This window comes from Sphaeramia orbicularis, chromosome 22, assembly GCF_902148855.1.
Source record: "Sphaeramia orbicularis chromosome 22, fSphaOr1.1, whole genome shotgun sequence".
Lineage (NCBI taxonomy): Eukaryota > Metazoa > Chordata > Actinopteri > Kurtiformes > Apogonidae > Sphaeramia > Sphaeramia orbicularis.
Genome location: NC_043978.1, coordinates 11,441,688 through 11,467,156, shown reverse-complemented (window position 1 = coordinate 11,467,156; position 25,469 = coordinate 11,441,688). Strand labels below are relative to the sequence as shown.

General features: G+C 37.9%; 1 protein-coding gene and 1 long non-coding RNA gene across 6 annotated transcripts in view; one reads left to right on the top strand and one right to left on the bottom strand.

The window, feature by feature from the left end:
• The window catches only part of numb (NUMB endocytic adaptor protein), a 103,155-nt gene that overhangs the window by 13,482 nt on the left and 64,204 nt on the right, over positions 1-25,469 (bottom strand). For 3 of the 5 annotated variants that reach the window (XM_030126109.1, XM_030126105.1, XM_030126107.1), the window contains exons 3-5: positions 14,951-15,025; positions 2,179-2,211; positions 1,410-1,484 (exon numbers count right to left, since the gene is read on the bottom strand). In XM_030126109.1, the coding sequence (XP_029981969.1) occupies positions 1,410-1,484; positions 2,179-2,211; positions 14,951-15,025 (183 nt within the window). The remainder of the gene's footprint in view (positions 1-1,409; positions 1,485-2,178; positions 2,212-14,950; positions 15,026-25,469) is intronic. The other 2 variants (XM_030126106.1, XM_030126108.1) reach the window with 1 other exon arrangement.
• LOC115413334 (uncharacterized) lies at positions 118-23,745 on the top strand. The gene is made up of 3 exons (XR_003934451.1): positions 118-156; positions 1,121-1,122; positions 23,622-23,745. It is a non-coding gene; the product is annotated as an uncharacterized LOC115413334 (long non-coding RNA).

The window sequence follows — 25,469 nt, the reverse complement described above, 5'->3', positions numbered from 1 at the left end:
ACCTGGGTAACTATATTTCATTCTACCATGTTTATTGATTTAATAACAATAATAGGGTTTCTGCAGGTATCAGCAAATCTAATTTAATGTCCTTTTTAATGCCACTTTAAACACATTTAAAGCCCATGTCCAACTGCAGATACAGTTTTATATATAGTTTTATGTCAGTTTACCGTCCACAGGCTTTAACCAGGTTCTGAACAGTTCCTCCTCCAATCACTTCTGCTGAAACTTGCACTTTCCCTTTTTTCCTACATTTGCTAATATTCCCTCCGCTCTTTCGCCACAGCATAAACACGCTCACAGCACGTTGCACTCCAAGCATCCGGTGTTGTGACTTCGGGTATTGGCCATAAACAATAGCCAATTAAAGAGTTCCACCTGTCAATCATCACACTATACTTCCAATCAAAATTCTTAAATGTTTATATAATCAAAAGAAATCATGAACCTTTTTTCCATCAAGTGTATTTAATTTTTTAATGCCTCTGGACATTGAATTTAATGCTTTTTAATGCCATTTAAGGCCTTAATTTTCACTAAATCTATTTAATGCCTTTTAATGCTTTTTAACCCTTTCATGCACGAATTAAGAGAACCTTAATCAAAATTTTTTCCTGAGCATTTTTATTCCTCTTTAGGCATGAAAAAAACAATGTGATAGAAAATTTTCTTCTGAAAAATAAATTTTAAAAAATAAAATAAAAATAATGTTTAATTTAAAAATACATTAAAAAACGTAATAATGAAAAAAAAAAAAATCTTATGAACCTATTTGTCATGAAGTTGCAAAAATATCCACTCAGCTGGACACCACACATTTAATTTTTGACACACAGAAACATGTATTTACTGATAAATTGTGTGAAAACTGTGGGGAAGGCTTGTGATTCTGGGGGTTTATCCTCAGGAGATATCTACATAATGTTACCTATTCATGTCAGAAAAGACATGTAGTGTCTTAAAACTTTAATAAAGATATGTGTGAAAAAAAACAAAAAAACAACGAAAAGAACAACAAAATCCATGAATATACAAGAGAACAGCTGTAGAATAGCTGTCCACTGTAGTGACCACAATGCATGAAAGGGTTAATGACCTGCAGAAACCCTGACTACAGCAGTCTGAAGGTGAACTTTGTCGCAGTACCATCGCAGTCCAGCAGGTGTCCATCTAACCTTAAATGAGTTACTGTTTGCTTAAGTGGTATCTGTTCCTGCAGGTGCACTGAGTACATAATATGAGTAAAGCAGGCCCTTCAGAGGTCACGCTGGCTTCATTACTACCATTATTAACTACTGGCTTCTTCCTCTTCTAAAGCCACCGGAGCTCAGCTGACTTCCTGTGGCAGCTCCTTCTTTTTGATTACGGTGTTCCCGAGCCTGTAATCGAGGGCTGAGTGGACTTACCTTTGTTTTATCGTCTACAACGCGGAGGCCGTCTGCCGACACCCACAACACAGCCCGCACCGCCTTCTTCCCCGCCTGCAAACAAACACAACAAGGACAAAACCCAGTCAGAAACAAGGGCTCCATTATCCACTTCCACCATGAACCCTCAACATCCGTACCTTTCTTTGGTACTTTTTAAAAATGTTTTTAAAAACATAAACCTCAATCACACACACACACACAAAACCACACCTGTAAATAAAGAGAAAGCACCAGGTAAGAGACAAAAAGAGAAGATGTCGTGTCATTCAGTAGGACCTGTATTCTTATCAATAACAGAAACAGGAGGGTTGGTATGAGAGTTGGTGCAGTGATGCAGTGGTGGTCCCCATTTGGTTAGAACAATAAGTATTTGTGTGCATGTAAAAAAAAAAAAAAAAAAAGAAGGAAACATTCACATAAATATCTCATTGTTCAGTTCTTGGTTTGTGGAAGAAGGGCTGAATGGAGAGAAGACACACCTGTTAATATAAAAACACACACTCACACACACAAAGTGCCCCACCCCAGGCTTAAGCCCCGCCCCCCGTCCCCATCTGTCCTCAGACACATGCATCTTTGTTCGTCTCCATCCACACACACACACACCCCCGTTTGTGTTCGGTTTCGTCCCGACTGGTGTGATCAAAGGGTGAGGTGTTAACGTGAGAGGAGGAAAATAATAGTAACAAAGAGGAGGCTCTAATAATAAGAGAAACACTCAAGACACACAAAGCAGAAAACTTACTTTTGCAAAGAATCCTTTGAAGAATTTCCTGTCCTGGAAGTGGATGTGGTAAAAGAGGAGGGCGGGTGAGAGGGAGGGAGGGAGGGAGGGATGAGGGGGAGGAACAAGGCATGAACATGTTACCTAGGAAGTCTAAACACACTGTGTGGAGCCCACAGGACGGCTCTGATTCTGTTGGTTTGGTTGGATGGAGGTGGAGGCGGGTTATGAGTGAGTAAGAGAAGACCATGGATCTGTGTTCACACTGATGCGGATCCATCAGAACTGGTGCAAACGGCTGTCATCACAACCAAACAGCCACAAGATACTCAAACATGGGCCAGTTTTAACCATTTTAATCTAGATTTTTTCTGTTGACGTTAACTCAGCTGATACAAAAATAGTTCTAATTTATTAAATGTATTTGCAGCAAAAAAAAGAAGCAGTTAAAGAATGACAGTTGGATTATTGGTGTAAAAATAATCATATAAATCATATAAATATGATATACACAATATATAATATTACTAGTATAGACTATATATACTACATATAACATTAATAGTGTACATGGAAATTGCTATTTTGTCATGATCATCTTGATTTATTAATGTATTTGCCCGGATATTAGTTCCTTGTACATAAAAAATGTTTGATTTTTTTCTTTGGCTCAAAACAAATAAATGAATGAATGAATATAAATCAATAAATTAGAAGTTAACCCTTTAGGCGTTGGAGTTTTTTTTCCAAAAGGAAGCAGTTAGAAAAGCATGACTGTTGTACTATGGGTGTAAAAATAATCATAAATCAAACAATATTCAATTTTGATTCAGTTTCAAGGTTTCAAAAAAGCTGCATCTTGGAAGTGTTTAGAGATAAAGTCAGACTGTAAATGAGAAAAATATTGGGTCTGACCCAAAGTTTATGATGGAAGGAAATGTACTCATCTAATTCACGTCACAGTGCGGCGGCCATATTGGATTGCGTGTCTTAGTAAAATTGATCTTGGAACATATTTACATGGAAGTTTTATTTGTGTTTTTGTTTTTTTGCAGTAAATATACATATCCATAAATAAATAAATAACTACTGTTCATATTATGATATAACAATTACTTTTTTTGTTATTATTACTACTTAATTTTTTCACTACTACTTTTTAATGTAATCTATAATCTATTTTCACTACTGTTTTTATCATTATCATTATTACTATTTTTTTTTCTTTTTTGTAATATTTCTTATATGTATATATTGGTTGTTGTGATGTTCCTGGAACCTTATTTTCCTGACGGATCTGCCCAAGGAATGAATAAAGTTTTATCTGATCTATTCTAATCTAATCTTTTTTTGTTTTGTTTTGTGCAGGATTGTTTAGAATTTATTTTGGCATGTCTAAAATTTGTTAAGGTACTTTGAAGAACTGACAGGGGACTTTGTGATCAGTAGAAAAAGATGGGGTAAGGGGGTGGGAGTATATACGTTGTACTTCATCCTGCTTCTTTTTGAGTGTTTTGTTTTTTTCGTTCTTTTTTTGATAATTGAAAAAAAAAAAAAATCTAATCTAAAAATACAAGATGAATCTGTGTATAAATAAATGTTACTTCAAAAGACCATAAAACAACTGTAATAATATAGGGGATGTTTTCAGTATCATTTTCCTGAGTTGGAATTACACCACGGTTCTGTAATAATTATGATTTTCTATACATTTCTCTCACATCTCATATGATTCTATAGGCCGTAAAAGGCCTGTATATGTTCATGCTTTTTTGCGTGGCTTTTTGGGACAGCACTTTGCTCCAGTTCTGCAGAATGACCCAGATACGTAGTAAAGGGTGAGACTGTTATTATCACTATGCTGATCACTGTTAGTGCAACCAAATGAAAGCCAGTAAAAACCACAGAACTGTTCCCTCCTCACAGCAGGAAGTGACACCCCAACACGCCCCACCCCGCCACCGCTGCCGCCGAGCCGCACATATCAGCACCCGCTAGGTTTTTTTTCCACGATTAAAATAACCACGACGCACGGTGCCAAGGAGATAAAGACGGCAGAAGTTCAGGTGTGTCTGCGTGGACGTGCAGAGGATAATCCCAAATCCTGTTTGATTCTGCTTCCTCTCATGTTCAGACACAGACGAGCTCGTTCTTTTGTTGTTCAGCAGACAGAAACAGATTCCCGCAGACGGCGGTTTGACCCCTGAGTCGGGCCGGTGACTGTTCTGGGGTCAGCCGGAGTCAGGGGTCAAGTTTAGGCCACGTAAGGAACCCACAACCAGACCCGAGCCCGGTATTAATCCTCCCTTCATCATCCCCCACTCCCTGGAGTTCCTGTCCTCCCTTTAAGCTGTGAAAGGAGTGCCACTCTGCTCCTGTTACACAGCCGTGGTGGAGACAGCGCTCCGAGCACCATGTTAATGCATGATTTAACATGTTAACCAGCACTGGGGATTCATTTGAAATGAGCTAAGCACTTGTTAGTGTGTGTCTGTATTCACTATGTGGACAAAAGTACGTGGACATGTTGAATCCAGGTGTTTCTTTTCTAACAGGGGTCTGGGATACAAAACAATAATGACTAATGTCAGAGTAGAGTTTTATATTATGGGATAAATATCATTGCATTGGTTAGTTTGGTTTAAATTATCTTTGTTTCCAAAATGCCTCAGAGATGGTTTTGACTTTACTTCTCTCAACATTGATTTATTTTTTTAATCTATGACTCTGATTTTAAATGTTAAATGTTTTTTCCTGCTCTGACTGTAAATAATAACTTTCTACCACAACTAACCATCTACTTTCTTCACATCTCACTGAGGAAGAAAAATCTCCCATTAAACTTCAAGGAAATATGGATGTTTTTATCTAAAATCATCATGAACAGGACATCTTACAGCTGTAGACATGATGTGTCCCAATACTTTTGTCCATATAGTTTAGGAACATGAATATTTCCTTAAAGTATCAGAGGGTCGTGTTGAATTTGCACGGAAAATCTGAGCTTGGTTATTATTTCCAAAGTTTGCCCAGATATTCTCATTGGAGACAAAACAACCAACATTATCAGTATTAAAAATGCACTGGATTAGAGGCTTTATGTGTTCATATACTTTATTAATAACAGTAAAACTGCTGTTTAAAACTAAACTAAAAATATTTCAGAAATTTAGAACCACAACATTTAAAATCAGAGTCACGGATTAAAAAAAAAAAAACGTTGACAGAAATTAAGTAAAAACCATCTCTGGTCGCTTTTTCATTGGACACATCTGCAAAACTTTACTGATATTTACTAAAATATTGAAAAAACAGAAGTGCATAATGTTGGTTTTTCCATTAAATCACAAATGCGATGATTTGTTTATTATCACAAAATGACACGAGAAGTCATTCCATAAACATGGTGACAAATGTAAATATTGTGTTGATTTACAGATATATTCATTATTATTAAATATTACCCCTCTATCCTGTACTAAATTAAAAAATGATGTGGTTTCCTGGTGTGTCCACACATACCACACCATGTTTGTTTTAAAACTCTTCATCTCTTATTGCAACATCCATCAACATCCGTTTTTTTTTATATATATAGATTTATTTTATATATTATTTATTTATATATTAGCTTTTCCATTGCAGTTTTCTGTGGTATACCAACTGTGCTACGCCCGAAAAACCACCTCTTGCCAGCGCAAAAAGTTCACTAATCAGAAAGCAAGAGTTTTGGCGAAATTGTCACTTTTCCATTAGGTAAATTTTTATGTGCAAGTTATATTTTTGCAATTTGAGGGTCAAGGGAAAAGTGTCTGAGGCATTTTGGAAGCAAACAGAACTATTTTACCCAAACTAACCACTGCAATGATATTCATCCCAATATAAAACTATATTCTGATGTAAGTCATTATCGTTTTGTTAGAAAAGAAACACCTGAATTCAACGTGTCCACATACTTTTGTCCACATAGTGTATATCTGTGAGAACATGCAGATGATGGTAGAGCCTAGGTGGTTAGTTTCAGGAGGCTATGGTTAGGGCGGGGGGAACAGAATCTATAAGGTTAGGACCACTAGAATGGGGGGGCAGTGTGGGGGAGGGGCATTCGGAGGCATTTCTCTGCAACACCACAATAAAAACCTGCTTAAAAAGACAAAAAAGTGTGACACGGACACAAAAACAAGCACAATATTCACGCATTGAAGAGTCTGTAAACTACATTCAACTATGAAACTACAGTGAGGGGGAAAAAAGCTTTACTGGGCAGAAAGAACAGCTGAGTTATGAAAGATCAAGGTGAGACCAAGAAGGCAACAATGGAAGAACTGAAGCAGGAAATGTGGTTTTTATCCAACAAACCTCACTTGTGCATTGAAGATAATTGCAATGCAAAACAGCGAAGGCACATTGTAGCTGTGAATGGACCCGATCGGAACAGTAAAAACTACAGCCTTTCACTGCAGGTTTACAGTAAATTCCCCCCTGAACGCCTTCAAGCACCGGCAGGATGTGCAACCACTCACACATCTTACACAACATCTGTCACAGGCCGACTTTGTGCAACCTCACCTCGTTTTCTACACACATCACAGAGTAGAGCGAGAGAGAGAGAGAGAGAGAGAGAGAGAGAGAGAGAGAGAGAGAGAGAGAGAGAGAGAGAGAGAGAGAGAGAGAGAGAGAGAGAGAGAGAGAGAGAGAGAGAGAGAGAGCATACGACCCCGAACGACACAGATGTTATGTTCTCTGACAGATCATCGAAGAATTTAAGCCCGAGAGCAGCAGCAAAGCCCAGTTCAGACCGAAGATTCAAAACAAGACCAAGGTGGAAACTCGCGAACCGTCCAGAAGAAATGACAGTTCATACAGACGCCACAAGATGAAGAAGTGACTGTACCCGCTTCCAGCTTTTTCATAGATGAATATCCTATGCGGCATCTTAAAATATGAACGAGGACAGCGAGTTATTTATTCCAGGTGTATTTGTGCTGTTGACGAAACGCTGGAAAAATAATAAAGACGGTGGAGAGTTTCTCCTGTCTGTGCCCACAGCTGTTCAGTTATTTACAGGTAGATGATAATGAGAGAAAACTCAGACTATGACATGGGAAAACTGTAAACTTCATCAAGTATTTAACAAGAAAACAGTTTCAGTGCCGCTGTATGTCAGCGTCATGTTCTATGTGAATCAGTACCAGTTGAATGTGTGAGGTTGTCAGCTTCTGTCCTATGTTCCAGTCCTGTGGTCTGGATGCACATCAATCTGACAGTAGAAGTGGGCGGGACTTTCACTGGAGGAGAACTCAACTAATCCAATCAAAGTCCATATATGACTTCTAGTGATCAGTAGGAACTAGATTGATATCTGTAACCATTTACATGATATAAACCATCAAAATATGGACCATTAGAAGCAGGGGTGCCGCTACCACTTACGGGCCCCATGAAAGCATAATCATTGTGGCCTCTCCAAAAATTAGCTATCTTATCAACCTGTTAGACCAGGGGTGGGGTGGGGGTAATGTATGTGGGGGTGCGGCCCATGAATGACATCACTTACGTTAGTGTGAAAATGAAACCGAAACTTTACATTCTATTTAACATCACCGTTCGGCCCCTGACTTCTACACCTCTCTTCTACAGCGGATCTTGCACAAAATTTTAACAACTTCTACTACATCCACTAGGCCCCCTACACAGCTCTATGGGCCCCCCATAAATTCTAGGCCCCATGAACTTGTCATGTTTACCCCCACTTTTCAGCGCCCCAGATTATAAGTAAAAGCACCTATTTAATATTTCAAAAACTCATCAAAAATCTAAATTTCTCAAAACTGTGAACAGACTTTGTAGACATTGTCCCAAGGAAGATACAAAATTTTTTTACATGAATCCGACCAGTAGTTTCAGGAAAGAAGATTGTTGAAATCTAGACACTGGTGACCTTGAGTTTGACCATTCACAGTCACTCAAGGTCAAAGGTCGTGGACCCAACTGAAAGTCCATATATGACTTCCCATCAGTGATCAATAGTAACGATATTGATATCTAGAACCATTTGTATGTTGTAAAGCATCAAAATATGGACTATTATAAGTAAAGGCACATTTTTAATATTTAAAAAATTTAAAAATCTGAATTTTCAATTCAAAACATTTAGTAAGAGGCATTATAGTTTTAAAATTGCACTTAATTTTCTTCAGACATTTCAGGTTGTTCACATTGTTTTGTTAAAGGATAATTTGTAAATGTAAATATTTTCATAATTTAATGGTTTTTTTTCCAACTAAAACAAAGTAAAATTTGGAGTTTTCATTATTTATTGGCATAATATAATGTTATTTTGTCCACGACAGAGTGACACGATGGAATTGTTATTTCTAGATTAATATACTATTATTATCATTTTCCTTTATATCATGTTGGTCTGAATGTGGAACTTGAACTAAAACCAGTTCAACACCCTTGACTGTTCATATCTTCAGTGTAAATTCATCCTGTGGGCCGGATTGGAACCTTTAGCGGGTCAGGCTCGGCCCACGGGCCACATGTTTGACACTGCTGGTCTAAGGGTTAAACATGGACCTCCAGAACCAAATAAAACAAATGATAATGGAATGATCCTGTCAGCGTGGGCCTCTCCCACTGACACACTGATGACACAGGCCGTCATCGAAGTGATCGGTGTCTGATATCTGTGTCAGTGACGGCGGTGGAACTCTTTCCACATGTCAGCATCTCCTGGTTGTGCGCTCCACCCCATCTGCATCCCAGAACCACTCCGACTCAGGACAGTGACTGTAAAAACACTCCCGTTGCTCTAAGACAAAAAAAAAAAAAAACACACCTCCAACCCTGGGCCGGCGGCCAACAGAACAGGAAGTGATGTCATGATGACAGTGCATAAGGGCAGCTTGGAGGTTGACGGTGCCGCAGTGCAGCCGCCGCCTCCTCCTCCTCCTCCTCCTCCCTCTTCTTTTTCTTCTCCTCCTCCCTCCTCTCCTCCTCCTCCTCTCTTCTCCCTCTTCTTCTCCTCCTCCTCCCTCCCTCCTTATCTTCTCCTCCTCCCTCTCCTCTCTCCTCCCTCCTCCTCCTCATCCTCCTCCTCCTCCCTCCTTTCCTCTGAGTCACGGGTCACAGAGCTGTGAGAAAACTCTCATTACCGCCCCAAAGGCTTCTGGGAACACAATGGAGTCACCCCAGAGCCGTCACACACACAGATAAACATCGGCTGACAAGTGAGACCACCAACACCCTTTCATCACAGACCATGTAAAGGAAAATCCAAACACACATACACATTATTTACATCATCTTCCTACTTGAAGCACTGACTCTGCCAGATGATGTGGCTCCTGTCTCCATGGTTCTCCTCCATGGTTCTCCTCCATGGTTCTCCTCCATGCTAACTGCCTACAGGTTTCGGGCCTCCTCCCTGAACCATTCAGTTACCAGTTAGTGGAATTAAGAGTTTATTCTTGTGCAACATTAACTCTCTTAACCAGTGGGAGCTGTATTTAGTTGCCAGGCAACAGTTGGCTTCTTAAAGAGTCAGTGAGGATGAAATGGGAGCAGCGCTAATTGTGCATTTGTTTAAGGGTGCAGTGACCCGAGTCCGGTATCCAAATCCATCTATGACACAGATAAGTGGCATCAGGGCCGATTAAAATGGATGCACCAATCTGATACTGATATTGGATACTGGACTGAAATCGACTCAAATATCTGGACTCAAATATCAGTTTTAAGTTTTTCTGCATCTGTGTATGTGTGTGTGTGTGTGTGTGTATTATATTTTATTATAATGAAAGTTAGTAGAATGCATGGAGCTATCAGCTAACAGCAGTGTTTCCAAAGAGTTTACCTGGGTGGAATTATTACATACATTAACTACCATCAAAGTACGTGGACAGTTAGGGTTAGTCGTTGCAGCTCTATTTTCACTATATGGACAAAAGTATGTGGACATGTTGAATTCACACGTTTCTTCTTCTAACAGGGGTCTGGGATACAAAACAATAATGACAGAATATAATTTTAGATTATGGGATAAATATCATATTGATTATTAATATTGATGTTTTTATCTCAGATCATCATGAACAGACATGATGTGTCCCAATATTTATGTCTATATATTTTATAAACATCAATATTTCCTTAAAGTTTAATGGTAAATGTTTCTTCCTCAGTGAGATGTGTAAAAAGTAGATGGGTAGATGAGGTAGCAAATTATTATTTACAGTCAGAACAGGAAAAATATTTGAGAAATTTAGAGGAAGAACATTTAAAATCATTGTCATGGATAAAAAAACAAAAAACAAAAGAAAATTAATGTTAAGGAAAAAGTCAAACCATCTCTGAGGCATTTTGGAAACAAAGATAACAATTCAAACCAAACTAACCAATGAAATAATATTTATCCCATAATATAAAACTATATTCTGATATTAGTCGTTATTGTTTTGTATCCCAGACCCCTGTTAGAAAAGAAACACCTGGATTCAACGTGTCCACATACTTTTATCCACTTGTGTATGACTTTGGCAGTTATATTCTGAGAATAATGATATGCAACTCCAGGGGTCAATGGAGCCTCAAATTGACATGAAATCAATGTAGATTAAAGTGTAACTAAGAAATGAACTTGTGTCAGAGATAAACCATCATCTCTAGGACGTTAAATGTCTGCATCCAGATTAACCCATAAAGACCCAGTGCTTCTTCTGTGGCAGTTTCCAAATTATTTTTTCTATCTATTTATTCAGTCTTAATTTATTTATCCCCATCTCTTACTATATTATCCTCTGTACATTGTGTTTTTCAGTATAAATCATGTCTTTTCCTGTATTTAATTTTCTGATCATGTAGTTGTTCATAAAAGCTCAGATTACAGTTGTGTTCTATATCAGAATCAGAGAAAACTGAAGAAAAGGTGATTTTTTCAACAACATACATCATCATCATCAAACAAGCGTCTCCGTACTAGAGCCCGACCGATTAATCTGCCGACCGATTAATCGATTATACTGTAGCATATCACAGATTAATCAACATCAGCCAATATGTAACTGATTTATTAACGTTTTTGCTACGGAGATTCTGTCGCTTGCTGCTCTTGTGTGTGTGTGTGTGTGCGCGCGCGCGCTGCCCGGAAAGTTAAAAGAACAGTAAAGCGTGTCAGTTTCACTTTCACTTGGACAATCACGAAATCACAGAGTGCTACCCACCCCCTGCGCTTCGACAAGGATGGACCGCTAACCCCCCCCCCCCCCCCGACTCTGAACGGGAAAGTTATGTAAATTATCTTTGTGAGAGAAACAAAGATTTATGCAAATGATAATCCACCTGTTCACAATTATCTAATACAAGATTATTATATCCTGTGCAGATCAATATTCTTATTTCATATATTGGCCAACATATCAGTTATCGGCCAATATCGGATGTCGGCCGATATTTTGAATATCGCCTTTTTTTTTAGCCCCCCAATATCGGTATCGGACCTGAAAATCCCATATCGTTCGGGCTCTACTCCATTCACTGTCATTGATACAACTCCGTGGGTTGTGCTGGTGAATCAATATTGTAGAAGATGACGGCGTTTCTATGGCAACTACGGAGCCTCTGAACATCCAAATGGATCATATCTGATGACCATGAAAAGATGAAGAACTGTATTTTACACCAATTACTTACATGTATTGATAGGATTAGTGGATCCGCAGGTATTAAACAGTTTAGATCAGTAGATGGTTTTGGTCGACGGTGGATGTTTGGGTCTTTAAGAGTTAAAAGTAAGAAATAACAACAGTGGAACTCATATTATGAAGGTAGCTACAGGCACTTTCCCACCCTGCTTACAAACACAGACCAGTTCAATAAAGCTGCCTTATATACAAATGCCGCCGCCACCAGGCAGCGAGGAGGAAATGTCATTATGCTGAGGAGGTTCACGCCGCCGTGGCCCGTCGGAGGACAGGAGGCAGGAGCGTCCGCCTCTCCTTTGAGTCGGCTCCATTTTGTCGGCCTTGTTAAAACCACTGTAACTCAATAAGACCTCGTGGCCTCAGGCGACGTGCGGACCATGTGACCTCAGCAGGCACCGAGCCGCTGTGTGCCGAGCTTCTGGATGTAAACATTTGTTTGCTTTGCCTCCGGTTGCAGGTTTTCTTTTGTGCATATATCATTCACCAGCTCCAGTGATGGATGATGATGTACTCTGACTGTGTGAAATGACAAAAATAAAACACACTGCGGGTCTGTTATATTTAGGTTTCATTCATATTCAGTCTTTCAGGCCCTTTTTGGTCGTTTACGTGTGGTTTTAATTCGTCCCACAAGTGTTTAAGCGGTTATATTTTGCTTGTAAATTGAAGAACTGACTCATTTTACTCAGTTTTATTCTGATTTATTGCAGGTTCCATGGTGTGCGAAGCCATTTGATTCCTGCACAAGAACAATAACTAACACTGAGTGAAAATGAAACTGCTTTTACCTGCAATTCTAAGTTCATGTTGTTCCATGCGCTTTTTATCATAACTCCATGTCTTTAAAATCACTTATCTAAACCATTCTTCATGCATGTGTGTATTTGTTCTATTGTGTCCTTTTGTTTTTAGGTTTTATGTGACTCATCTGTGTTGGCATGTGCTTCTGCCTTATCAAATTGCCACATTTTAACCGCAATGAAGATGTACTTTTATGGCTCGCAGCTCAGAGTACACTCATAAACTACTCAACTGCTGTGAAGCATGTTTTACAGTTTATTCACAGCTCACATATTCTTCAGCAGCTCATTCAGTGTGACATGAGAAGTGACTGAAAGGCCCTCTGAATTATTTTACGAAGCAGGAGCGAGTGGTATTGATAACAGGATGAACGTGGCGTGGATTCTCACTAAGTGTGACTCATCTGTGAGAGTGAAGGCTAATTAGAGGAGTCTTCCACCTTGGATCCAGCTCCTGTCAATGGTTCCTCATACAGTCTCCTCCTATGATGTGCAATAACCTACAAAATGTGAATCATGTGCAATAAGTTGTGCAATAATCTTCTGTTCTGCAATAATGACGCAATATTTATTCAATGTTTATTAAAATATAAATGCACTGTTCTGATATAGACTTGGGTTCACAGGTATACATACTGTTAATACTGTTAATATTGCATCTATTCATATTTCATTCATCCATTCATCTTCTGAACCCGCCTCATCCTAACTAGGGTTGTGGGGGCGGAGCCTATCCCAGCTACCTGTGGGCGAAGGCGGGGTTCACCCTGGACAAGTTCATCACAGAGCCAATATACAGAAATGAACAACTAATCACACTCACATTCACACCTCTGGATAGTTTAGATTAATCAATTAGCCTGTTAGTGCATATGTTTGGATGGAGGGAGGAAACCGGAGTATTCATATTTCATGCCTATTTTTTTTTTTTTTTTTTTATTCTACTTAGCTCTATACTTATCTTACTTTTACAAATTTTATATTCTATTTTCTTATCTTTAGTTCTAGTTTTTGTAATTTTATATTCGCTCTATTCTTATTTTCTGTAGTACTGCTGTTTTATTCATGTTGTTGCACTGAACACACAATGACAATAAAGGCTATTCTATTCTATTCTATTCTAGCTGTGATGTGGTAATCCTCACCGAACAGATTCCGATCGCACCGATACTGATCCCAGAGACAGACCTGCCGACTCAGGTCTGGCCTCGACTTCAGACGATCTTCCACAGAGGAGTTTACGACCCGGGTGGGGTCTTGGCAAACGACTGACAACATGGAAAAGCCATTGCTCTCCCTCCCGTCTGCTCCCCCCCCAAACTGGAATTTGTACTTTTTGCGCAACTCCTCCGGAATCCGCCGCAGCAGGAAATACATGCGGGCCTATCTCCTCAGGCAGAGAGAGTTACAAGAGAGGAAGAGACGTAGAGTGTGGACCTCTGAGGGTGGAGACCCAGGCAGGAATAAACAGGGGAAAACGCTAAAAAGAACAAAGCTAAGGCTGCAGGGTGATAGATGGAGGCCTTTCACGAGACAGGAAGTGTTAGAAAGAGGCAGGTGGATATTGAAAAGGGAAGGGAGAGAGCAGATAGAAGGAGCTAGAACGTCTACGGAGCTCTATTATTCTAAAACCAGAATGTCAAACTCATTTTAGTTCAGGTTCCACATTTGATCTCAAGTAAAATAATAGAATAATAACCTACAAATAATGTCAACGCCAAACATTTCTGTATGTTTTAGTGTGAAAAAAGTCAAATTACATTATGAAAAGGTTTACATCTACAAACTATCCTTTAAAAAACGTGAATAAGATGAACAACCTGAAATCTCTTAAGAAAAATAAGTGTAATTTTAACAATATTCTGCCTCAGTTTATGTACATTAGAACTTACAGATCACAATGAATCTACAAATACACAAAACATTTACTAACAGGCCAGAACAAGTGCAAAAAAGTCAAATTAAATTCTGAAAGTTTTTACATTTACAAACTATCCTTTCACAAAAATGCAAATAACCTGAAAGACTTGAAATTACTTGAAAATAAGTGCATTTTCAACAATATTATGACTTGGTTGATCATTTACATACATGCATTATATATAGATGACAGACTTTGGAGTTTGGACCTAAAATGAGTTTGACACACTCAATTGTTAATATCGTCAGCGTCTTTTTTTTTTTTTTTTTTTTTCCACAAATCCATCCTGCGGGCCGGACTGGAACCTTTGGTGGGCCGGTTTTGGCCCACGGGCCGTATGTTTGACACCCCTGTTGTAAACCTACCGTCTTGAGCCGCTTCACAGCGTCCTCACAGATGTGCATGCCTCTGGACTCCTCCACCTCCACATGTCCCAGGTACTGATGGGTAAAAAGAGAGACAGGACAGAGACTGAGTAACGCCACGACACAATCACAATCAGAAACAGAATCAGAATGCTTTACCATCATAGATGCACTGGAAAACAAAATGACACTGCACTGGTCGCAATAAAAACACATAGATACAACACTAATGAACAGGATAAAACAGTATAAAAAATGGTGCTGCTGCGATTAGTCGACGTAATCAACCTTGAAAATTAATCAACAGCAATTTTTTTAGTCGACGAGTCATTTTACTATTGACCGCCTATTTATTTTTGGCCGTGGCACCTGAGAATCATGTTGGCATTGGCGCCTGCAGTACCCCAGAGAGAGAGAGAGAGAGAGAGAGAGAGAGAGAGAGAGAGAGAGAGAGAGAGAGAGAGAGAGAGACCCCCGTCTTATAAGTGTCTTGAGTTTCATTCCCCCACCCTTACAGTTCATCCCCCCAGTCCACAGATCGGGTTGCACCCATTCACACCCCCCCTTTAAATTAGTCATTTAGATTTGTCGACTAATCGAAAAATTTGTTGAAAGATTAATCATTAGAAAATAAGTCATTAGTGGCAGCACTATAAATATTCCTAAATAAATAATGGACATAATGACATCAGTGATAAAAACTACACCAGTTCCATCTTATGTTGCTGTATTGCACAGACTACAGCATAAATATTGTACAGTCCAGGTTAGAGCAGGGGTGTCAAAGCCATGGCCTGAGGGCCAAAAACCAGTCCAACCAAAGGGTTCAATCTGGCCCTTGGGATGAATTTGTGAAATCCAAAAATGACACTAACGTGTTGACAGTCAAAGGCGTGAAAATCATTTTAGTTCAGGTTCAACATACAGACAAATATGAGTGGGTCAGATCAGGAAAATACTATCATAACCTAGAAATAATTACAACTATACTTTTTTTCTTTTTGTTTTACTGTAAAAATGTAAAATTACATGAAAATGTAGACATTTACAAACTATCCTTCTGGAAAAAATATAAATAACCTGAACAAATGTGAACAACATGAAATGTTGTAAGATAAGTAAGTGTAATTGTCCCAACATTCTGTCTGTTAAATGTTGTGTGTATTTGTAGATCCACTGTAATCTGTACATTTTAATGTACACGTGTAAATGATAAACTGAGGCAGAATAGTTAAAACTGCACTGATTTCAGGTTGTTTATGGTTGTTCATGTCATTCACACTTTTCAAAAGATACTTTATAGATGTAAGTGTTTTCATAATAAAATTTTCTTTTTTCACTCTTATTATTTTACTGACCCACCCAGAACATATTGGGCTAAATGTGGCCCCTGAACTAAAATGAGTTTGACATGCCTGGGTTACAGTCAATAGAGTCAGTGTTGTCCAGTTGTAGCTGAGATCCACTCAGCATATGGCATTTTTTGTATGTATTTCCAATATTATGTGTGTCTGTTCAACAGTTTGGTAAAAGCTGTCCTGGAATCTGACTGTTTTACATATAAGGCTTCGGTATCGTCTTCCCGAGGACAGAGCTCCGTCTCTGCTGAGCTTTAAGACGACAACTATAATAAAGTGTATCTGGAACCAGATCAGGTATTTAAATGAGTCCAGATTGTCTAATATCCCCTGATACGCCGGTGCCTGTGATTTATACATCTAATTAATTATAATGACCGTTTGGAGGTTAATCTCAGTTCAGTTACTCCCAGGCTGATGCTTAATTTTGTCCACGGTGAGAACACTTTGTTAAGGAATACAAATGGGCGAGTGGGCGGACGCTGCGGGGGGGGGGATTCCACAATGAAAAAAAACAACAAAAACAAGCCGGTATTCACAGAGGCTTAGTGTGGTCAGCATCAGATAGGAAATAACCAGGAAATATCTACACAAGGGGAGGTTAACATCTGGTCAAAAAATTTAAATTACAATAATCTACACCAAATTTATATTTTTGGGCAGGTAATCACTTATATTTTCAGGAAAATGTATTTTGAAAAAATGAGAAAAAAATTGTGAAAAAAAAAAATAAATTGAGTGTGAATGTTTGTAAAGTGACCCAGTTTAGTGCCGTCATTCTGGGCTCATACATAAACTCTCATAAATAAATTAAATTTATTCCAAATACATTGATATTTGAGCATTACATTATTTATGTCATATTCTAAACAGTGTTTAAAATTAATAAATGCATATATCTATGCAAAATACCTTTGAATATAATGTTAATATTATTTGTATGTTGTAAATATTGTAAAAATAAATGTATATGACATTGAGAATTGAAATAAAACATGTTTAATTTGACATTTACTTTTGTTGTCCATCTGTGATGCTGCCATTTGTCTAAACTCTTTCTATTTAGGTATGATCAAATATTTTTTCGTCAAATCAATTATTAGGTTGTAAAATAGACGGTTTAAGGTATACACTGAATACATTTGACGATGAAAATGTCAGGGGAACGTCACTTTGGAGAACTTTGGAATTCTTGCAAAAAATAGACGTTAATTTTTTGTCCATCTGTGACGCAGTAGTTTTTGATATTTTTAATTTAAAAATATTTGAGACTAAATTTTGCCCTTTGAGTCTGTTTCAGATGGCATTTAGACCTTTACAGTTATGTGGAATATTTGTCTTAAACTTGTCTGGTTCAAAAGTTATGAATCATAAAGCAGTGGGCGGTCCATCCGTGACACCCTTGACCTCGCCCATATTTCAGGTATCAGTCACTAAAAGGGTGGGGGGGGTGTCTCTGTGGTGTGTTTGTGCAGGACTTCCTGGGTCAGATGTTCTGTATGCTGGGGGAGATCCTGGGCCCGACTGGCAGCAGACTGGAAAGGACGCTCTAGTAAGTGTGAACAAACACCGCATCGTACCTGTTCTAAAGATATGAGTAGGGGTGTGTATTTGCAAGAATCTGGCATTACGATACAAATCACAATACTAGGATCACGATACAATATATCACGATATATCATGATACTTAAAAAAAAGGCAATTTTTTTGTTTGTTTGTTTCTTTTTTTTTTAATTATTATTTCCTAGAAGAACGCACAAATACTAAACACATTTGTATTTGATCACAACAGGATCTAATGGTATACCACAACATTTTCCTGTGTTCAAACTTAAATTATGTTTTACAGACATTACAGTTTAAGATCCTACTCAAATGTTCATATTCTATTAGGCCATAACGAACCTCCTAACGTTATTTTTGTCCCAAACAAAGGAACTAACATCTGCCACTCAGACAGTAAAAAGTGCTTTTAGGATGCTTCAAATAACCATTATTTAATAAAACAAAGTTAAATAATAATAAATAAAATACAAACAGTAAAGAAAACCATGAAAAAAATTAATCTCTGCCATATCTGCATTTGAATAAATACCTAAAAATATCGATACAGTACTTTTTAATATTGATACAGTATTGTGAAAGGAAATATCATGATATATTGCAGAACCGATATTTTCTAACACCCCTAGATATGATGTAATATGATAAAGGAAAAAAAATGGTGCTGTCATTCGATGGTGAGGGGACCCCGGGTCTCCACACGTTACATTTACATCTATTAGTTTTGGTGATTTTTATATCACATTGCACAATCAAACCATCTGCTATGTTCTACCTTTGTTTTCCAGGGTACCATTGGGTCATTTTACAGGTGTGTATTTTCATCTCACACATTTAGACTTTTCCAATTATGTGTAATATTTGTCTTAAACTTGTCTGGTTCAAAGGTTATGAATCAAAACGTAGTGGGCGGTCCATCCGTGACACCCTTGACCTCGCCCACATGTCCTCAGTAAAGCATGTTGGACCCACGCCGTCATCCACATTATTAATAGTCAAACTGATGTGAATGGGTTTAACTGACTGAATGAACGGAAAAAGCCTCCTCCTCCCCTATGACCCCCCCTTGACACCCCCCTCCCCCCTTCCATCCTCCAGGACCTGCAGCGGCATCACGTCCTGCTGCGTGTCACTCCAGAGTCACAACCCTGACCGGCCCACGGGCCATTGTACGTGTCGGTCCGCAGAGGAAGTCCTTACCCTTCCTTATAGATACACACAGAGTGGGTGACGCTGACCCCCCACCCACCGACGACCGCCCCACCCTCCGGCCCTGCTATTCTGAGGGTGTGACGCCACAGCTGTGAGTCACACTATTGGCGTGGAACATAACGCACACGTGCACGTAAAACGCACAAAAAGCCAGACGACGCTGATGTGCGGCGGCAGTTGTGGGAAGTGAGGACAATGCTAATGGCGGCGGCACTAATGGGGGGGGGGGGGTCAGCCAGGAGACATGAAGGAGGTGAGATGAGTAAATGCACAGGAGGCCTGTTGTGTCTCATCTGATGGCGTTTGCGGCTTTGTTTCGGTCGCTGCCAGTCGTAGATATTCCGCTTCTGAAATACAGGCTTGTTTTGCGTCCCACTCTTGGATTAGTTACACTTAGCGTTAATCCCACAGTGGGCTCGGATTAGATTCAGTTTATATATCATCACCGTTGTGTAATTGTCCTGTTCCTGCCACAACACTTTGAGTGTGTTCAGGAGGGGCTGATGGTGGATAGTAGGGGTGAAAGAAAATATCGGTTCTGCAATATATTGCGATATTTCATTTCACAATACTGTACTGATATTAAAAAGTACTGTATTGATATTTTTAAGTATTTATTCAGATGCTGATAGTGTGGAGGTTCATTTTTGTTTTTCTTTTTTGTGTATATTTTATTTATTATTTAACACTCTTATTAAATAATGTTAGTTCCTTTGTTGGAATTGCACAAAAATAATGTTATGATGTTAGTTCTGAACTAATCGAATATGAACATTTGAACAGGATCTTAAAACATAATTTAAGTATTAAGACAGGAACATTTTGTGATATAGCAGTAGATCTTGTTCTGATAAAAAAAAAAAAAAAAATGTGTTCAGTATTTGTGCATATTTCTGGTGTAATTCAATTCTTCAAGGAAATAATCATTTAAAAAAAACACAAAAAATTGCCTTTTTAACCGTGTCGTGATATATCGTATTGTGATCCTAGTGTGATTTGTATTGTATTGCCAGATTCTTGCCAATACACAGCCCTAGAGGATAGTGTATTTACATTCCTTATTTGTCAAGAGAGTTCACACCTAAACCCCAGGACCAAAAACTGAGAGGCTGAAGGAAAGTTTTTACCCATAATTCATCTGTCTGTGAGGAAAAACATTGCACATGCACCTTATTCACATCTAGACGACTGGAAATGGTACATACATACTAGAGCTACTTTTTTTTTTTTTTGGGGGGGGGGGGGGGGCAGTTTATGAAAATATTACAAGTGAAAGGTACAAATACTTAAATACTTGAATATGTTACGAATGGGAATGAATTTGCAACTATACTCACAATGACTGATGTTCGTTTTCCCCAGTGAGTGACTTTTAATTAAAACCAAAAAATAAATTAAAATGCCATTTTACTTGTATTTCAGTGTAGACCAAGGTGTTTAACGCATTCCAGTTCAGAGGCCACACGCAGCCCAACACGATCACAACTGGGCCGGACCAGCAAAACAATAACACATAAAAGCTACTTATTTATATATACTGTATACATTTATATTTACATATCCTCTTGAGACCCAGCGATGCATTTTTTCAGTTTCACAGCTTTACTTAAAAAAAACAAAAAAAAAAAAACCCACTGTTCATAGCAAAGAACATTCCATAAAATTATTTAGATAAATAATAAAAATGAACAGTGTCTGGAAATGTTTTTGCATCACGCTGTTTGCAATCAAGACAATTATTTTATATTAAAACAAAAAAAGCTGTCCAATTCAAAGGACATGCCATTAAATGTAATAAATAAATACAATTACATTTAACTGAATTAAACAGTATTTGGAAAAACTGTTGCATCATGCTGCTTTCCAATCAAGACAATTATTTAATGTAAAAAAAATAAATAAAAATTAAAATAAATAAATAAATAAGCCCAAACTTTTACTTTTCTGGGTTTCAGTAGGCTATTACCTTGAGTGTTTCATGTCTTTTCTCTCTTTTATTATTGGCTGCAGGTTCAAAAATACATTTAAGTGTGTATTGTACTATGTATAACTGTGCATGTGACTAATAACCTTATCTTATCAATCAATCAATCAAATTTTATTTACATAGCACCAAATCATAACAAAAGTTATCTCATGACACTTTACTTTTTACTTTACACTTTACTCATGACTCTCATGCCTTATCTTAATTTATTTTATCTTATCTTATGGAGGAATTTCACCTACAGATCAGTATAAACCCATATCAATATCAATTTACATGCGCTGGCTTCATTAGTTTAAACCCACTGAATGTAATCCACGTGGATTTGAGGAATTAATTCATTACATTGGCCACGAATCACTTTCAGAAAAAAAAAAAAAATCTGTTTAATTCACAGGTCCAAATCCCAGCAGGTTTACAAAACCGTTCTGTAGAAATAACGCTTCATAAAAATGCACATGTTCATTTCCATACAAATGAGTCTATGCAAATTAAACCTAACGAGCACGTACAAATTCAGTTAGGAAAAAACACGAGGTCTAATCAGATCTTACATCATCTGTAAGCCTCCAGCCCTGTCATACCGAGAGGAAAAAGGAAAAAAGGCACATATTAAAAGTCGAGATCATTCGTGAGCATTTCGGAGGCAGAGCGCGACTAATTTGTGATTTATTTGACTGTGACTGAATATATTTGATTAAAAAAAATCAAACATGAAAATAAAGACTTCATATGTCAGTATACATTTACAAACTGTTGTTAGTGTCAAATACATCGATGCGGAATTTGAAGTAAAGGAACATATCATTAGCCTCATAGCATAACTGTCTAATTTTATTTTTTTATTTTCTAAACCTTTATTTAATCAGGAAAAACAGATCCAACTGAGATTAAGAACCTCTTTTTCAAGGAAGTCTTGGCCAAGAGGCAGCATGAAATACAACCCACACTTACATCATACAAACATGTACAGGACAAGTTGTTGTTGGCCGATGTGCCCTTGAGCAACGCACTTACCCCTCCCCCCATTTGCTCCCTGGGTGCCTGACACGGCTAGCCCACTGCTCCTAGCATGCAGTGTGTGTGATGCATGATCTAGTGATGGATTAAATGCAGAGGACAAATTTTGGTGTGTGATGCACGTTTACGTGTGTGACAAACTACTACTGACAAAATAAAGATTCTATTCTATTCTATTCTATTCTATGAAAAACAAGTGAAAGTTATTGAGTAAGTCTGTAGCACTTTGAGTTTGGTTTTAAAAACATTCAAGGAAATTAATTCAGTCCATTTCCAGTCTTTTAGTAACATATTCCACGTGCAAGGAGCAGATGAGCATAAATGGACAAAAGTATGTGGACACGTTGAATTCAGGTATTTGTTTTCTAACAGGGGTCTGGGATACAAAACAATAATATAAAACTATGAATTTGTCGTTATTGTTTTGTATCCCAGACCCCTGTTAGAAAAGAAACACCTGAATTCAATGTGTCCACATACTTTTGTCCATATAGGGTATAAGTTAGGCAATTATGCTAGGAGGCTAACGCTATTACATACTTTTAACCCATTAAGACCCAGTGTCAGTTTTGTGTCAGTTCCCAATCAATTTTCCTCTCTATTTAACCTTTCTTAAGTGATTTACTGTCATTTATTATAATATTATCCACTGTACTTTGTATTTTTCAGTCTAAATCATGATTTAGAAAATACTTGAATGTATTTTCCTGTATTTAATTTCCTAGATTTAATTTAGATTAGATTTATTATATCAAAACTGAAAAAAAAGTGGCTTTTTTTGTCCATATAGTGTATGACTTATGTTATTATGCTATGAGGCTAACGATATGATATAAAATATACATTATAACAATAACAGGGTTTCTGCAGGTACCAGCAAATCTAACTTAATACTTTTTAATGCCCTTTTTAATGCCACTGTAAACAAATTTAAAGCCCATGTCCAACTGCAGATACAGTTTTATATACAGGGTGGGGAAGCAAAATTTACAATATTTTGAGGCAGGGATTGAAAGACAGTGTATGACCAATTAGTTTATTGAAAGTCATGAGAATTTATTTGCCACAAGAAAATTGACATAATAGAAAATGTTTTATTCTATGTGTCCTCCTTCTTTCTCAATAACTGCCTTCACACGCTTCCTGAAACTTGCGCAAGTGTTCCTCAAATATTCGGGTGACAACTTCTCCCATTCTTCTTTAATAGTATCTTCCAGACTTTCTCGTAATAGTTTTGCTCATAGTCATTCTCTTCTTTACATTATAAAGTCTTTACAGACACTCCAACTATTTTTGAAATCTCCTTTGGTGTGACGAGTGCATTCAGCAAATCACACACTCTTTGACGTTTGCTTTCCTGATTACTCATATGGGCAAAAGTTTCTGAAAAGGTATGGATAATAGTGTTAGGTATGATTACGACATCAATATATGTTTGGTTTCAAAACAACTGACGTAGTGCCTGCTGAGAAAAAACAACTAAATGTTCATTGTAAATTTTGCTTCCCCACCCTGTATAGTTTTCTGTCAGTTTACCGTCCACAGGCTTTGACCAGGTTCTGAACAGTTCCTCCTCCAATCACTTCTGCTGAAACTTGCACTTTCCCTTTTTTCCCACATTTGCTAATATTCCCTCCACTCTTTCTCCACAGCATGAACACACTCACAGCACGTTGCATTCCAAGCATCCGGTGTTGTGACTTCATGTATCGGCCATAAACAATAGTCAATTTAAGGGTTCCACCTGTCAATCATCACACTATACTTCTGTAGGATCAAAATGATTAAATGTTTATATAATCCAAGTAAATTGTGAATAACAATACTTTTTTTCCATCAAGTGTATTTAGTTTTTTAATGCTTCTGGACATCGAATTTAAGGCTTTTTAATGTCATTTAAGGCCTTAATTTACACAAAATCTATTTAATGACTCTTAATACTTTTTAATGACCTACATCAGGGCTCTCAAACATGCGGCCCGGGGGCCAAATGCAGCCCACCAAAAGTTCCAATCCGGCCCGTGGGATGAATCTGCAAAGTGCTAAAATTCCACAGTTATTTCAGTTCAGGTTCCACATACAGACCAATATGATCTACAGTAAAATAATAGCATAATAACCTATAGAATATAATGACTCCATATTTTCTTCTCGGTTTGTTGTGGAAAAAAATAATATCACATTATGCCTATAAATAATGACAACTTCAAATTTTTGTCTTTGTTCTAGTGCAAAAAATAACATTAAATTATGAAAATATTTAAATTTACAAACTATCCTGTAACAATAAAACATGAATAACCTGAACAAATATGAATAACCTGAAATTTCTAAAGAAAATTAAGCACAGTTTTAACAATTTTCTGCCTGTTACTAAGTGTTTAGTGTCTTTGTAGATCTGATCCATAATGCACATGTAGAAGTGATAAGTTGAGGCAGAATACTGTTAAAATTGCACTGATTTTTCTTAAGAAATTTCAGTTTTTTCAGGTTATTCTCATCTTTTTTGCTTGGACAGTTTATAAAAGTAAGTATTTTCATAATTTAAAGGGGTTTTTGCACTAAAACAAAGACAACAATTTGGAGTTGTGATTATTTATAGGTTATTATGCTATTATTTTACTGGTCCAGCCCACTGGAGATCAAATTGGGCTGAATGTGGAACCTGAAAGAAAATGAGTTTGAGACCCCTGACCTACACAGTTAAAACTGCATATGTTCTACTGAGAAATCAAACATAAAAATAAAGACTTCTTTTGTGACAAGTTCACATAATAACTCTTCAGTAGAAATGCTCATGAATGATCATGACCTTTAGTATGTGCCAGAAAAAAAACTCTATTTTTCCACCTTGAATTCCAAACAACAATCTTTTAGTTTAGAAATCAACATCCACATGCAAATGCAAATGAACACACAGGTTTGTTAAAATAACGTGGAAACACACTGATCCGTATGTGGAATGAGGAGCCCCAACAAGAACATTAGAGGCTCAGTTCACACTATTTGGAAGCCGTTTCCCCCCAGAATCCCCCCTTTTTTCTCTCTCTCTTTCCCACACAACTTTGACACAGCCGTCCTCCTTCTCCTCCCTCTTCCCTGCATCTCTTCTCCACCCCTCTATTAGTCTTTAGTGCAGCACTGATAATTTCAACTTACTCCAACCCACTCATGACCGGGCTCCTCGGAGGCACCTAGAGCAGGAGGAGGAGGAGGGGGGAGGAGGAGGAGGAGCATGGTAGGTTGCACCGGCACAACCACAGCCAGTGCTAAGAGGAGGGGGGAAAAAAACGGTTGTGCTGCAGAAAGTGTGTGAGGCTGCAAAAGTACGAAGGGAAGCACGTTTATACTGTTAATATGGTTCATAGATGGACATTCT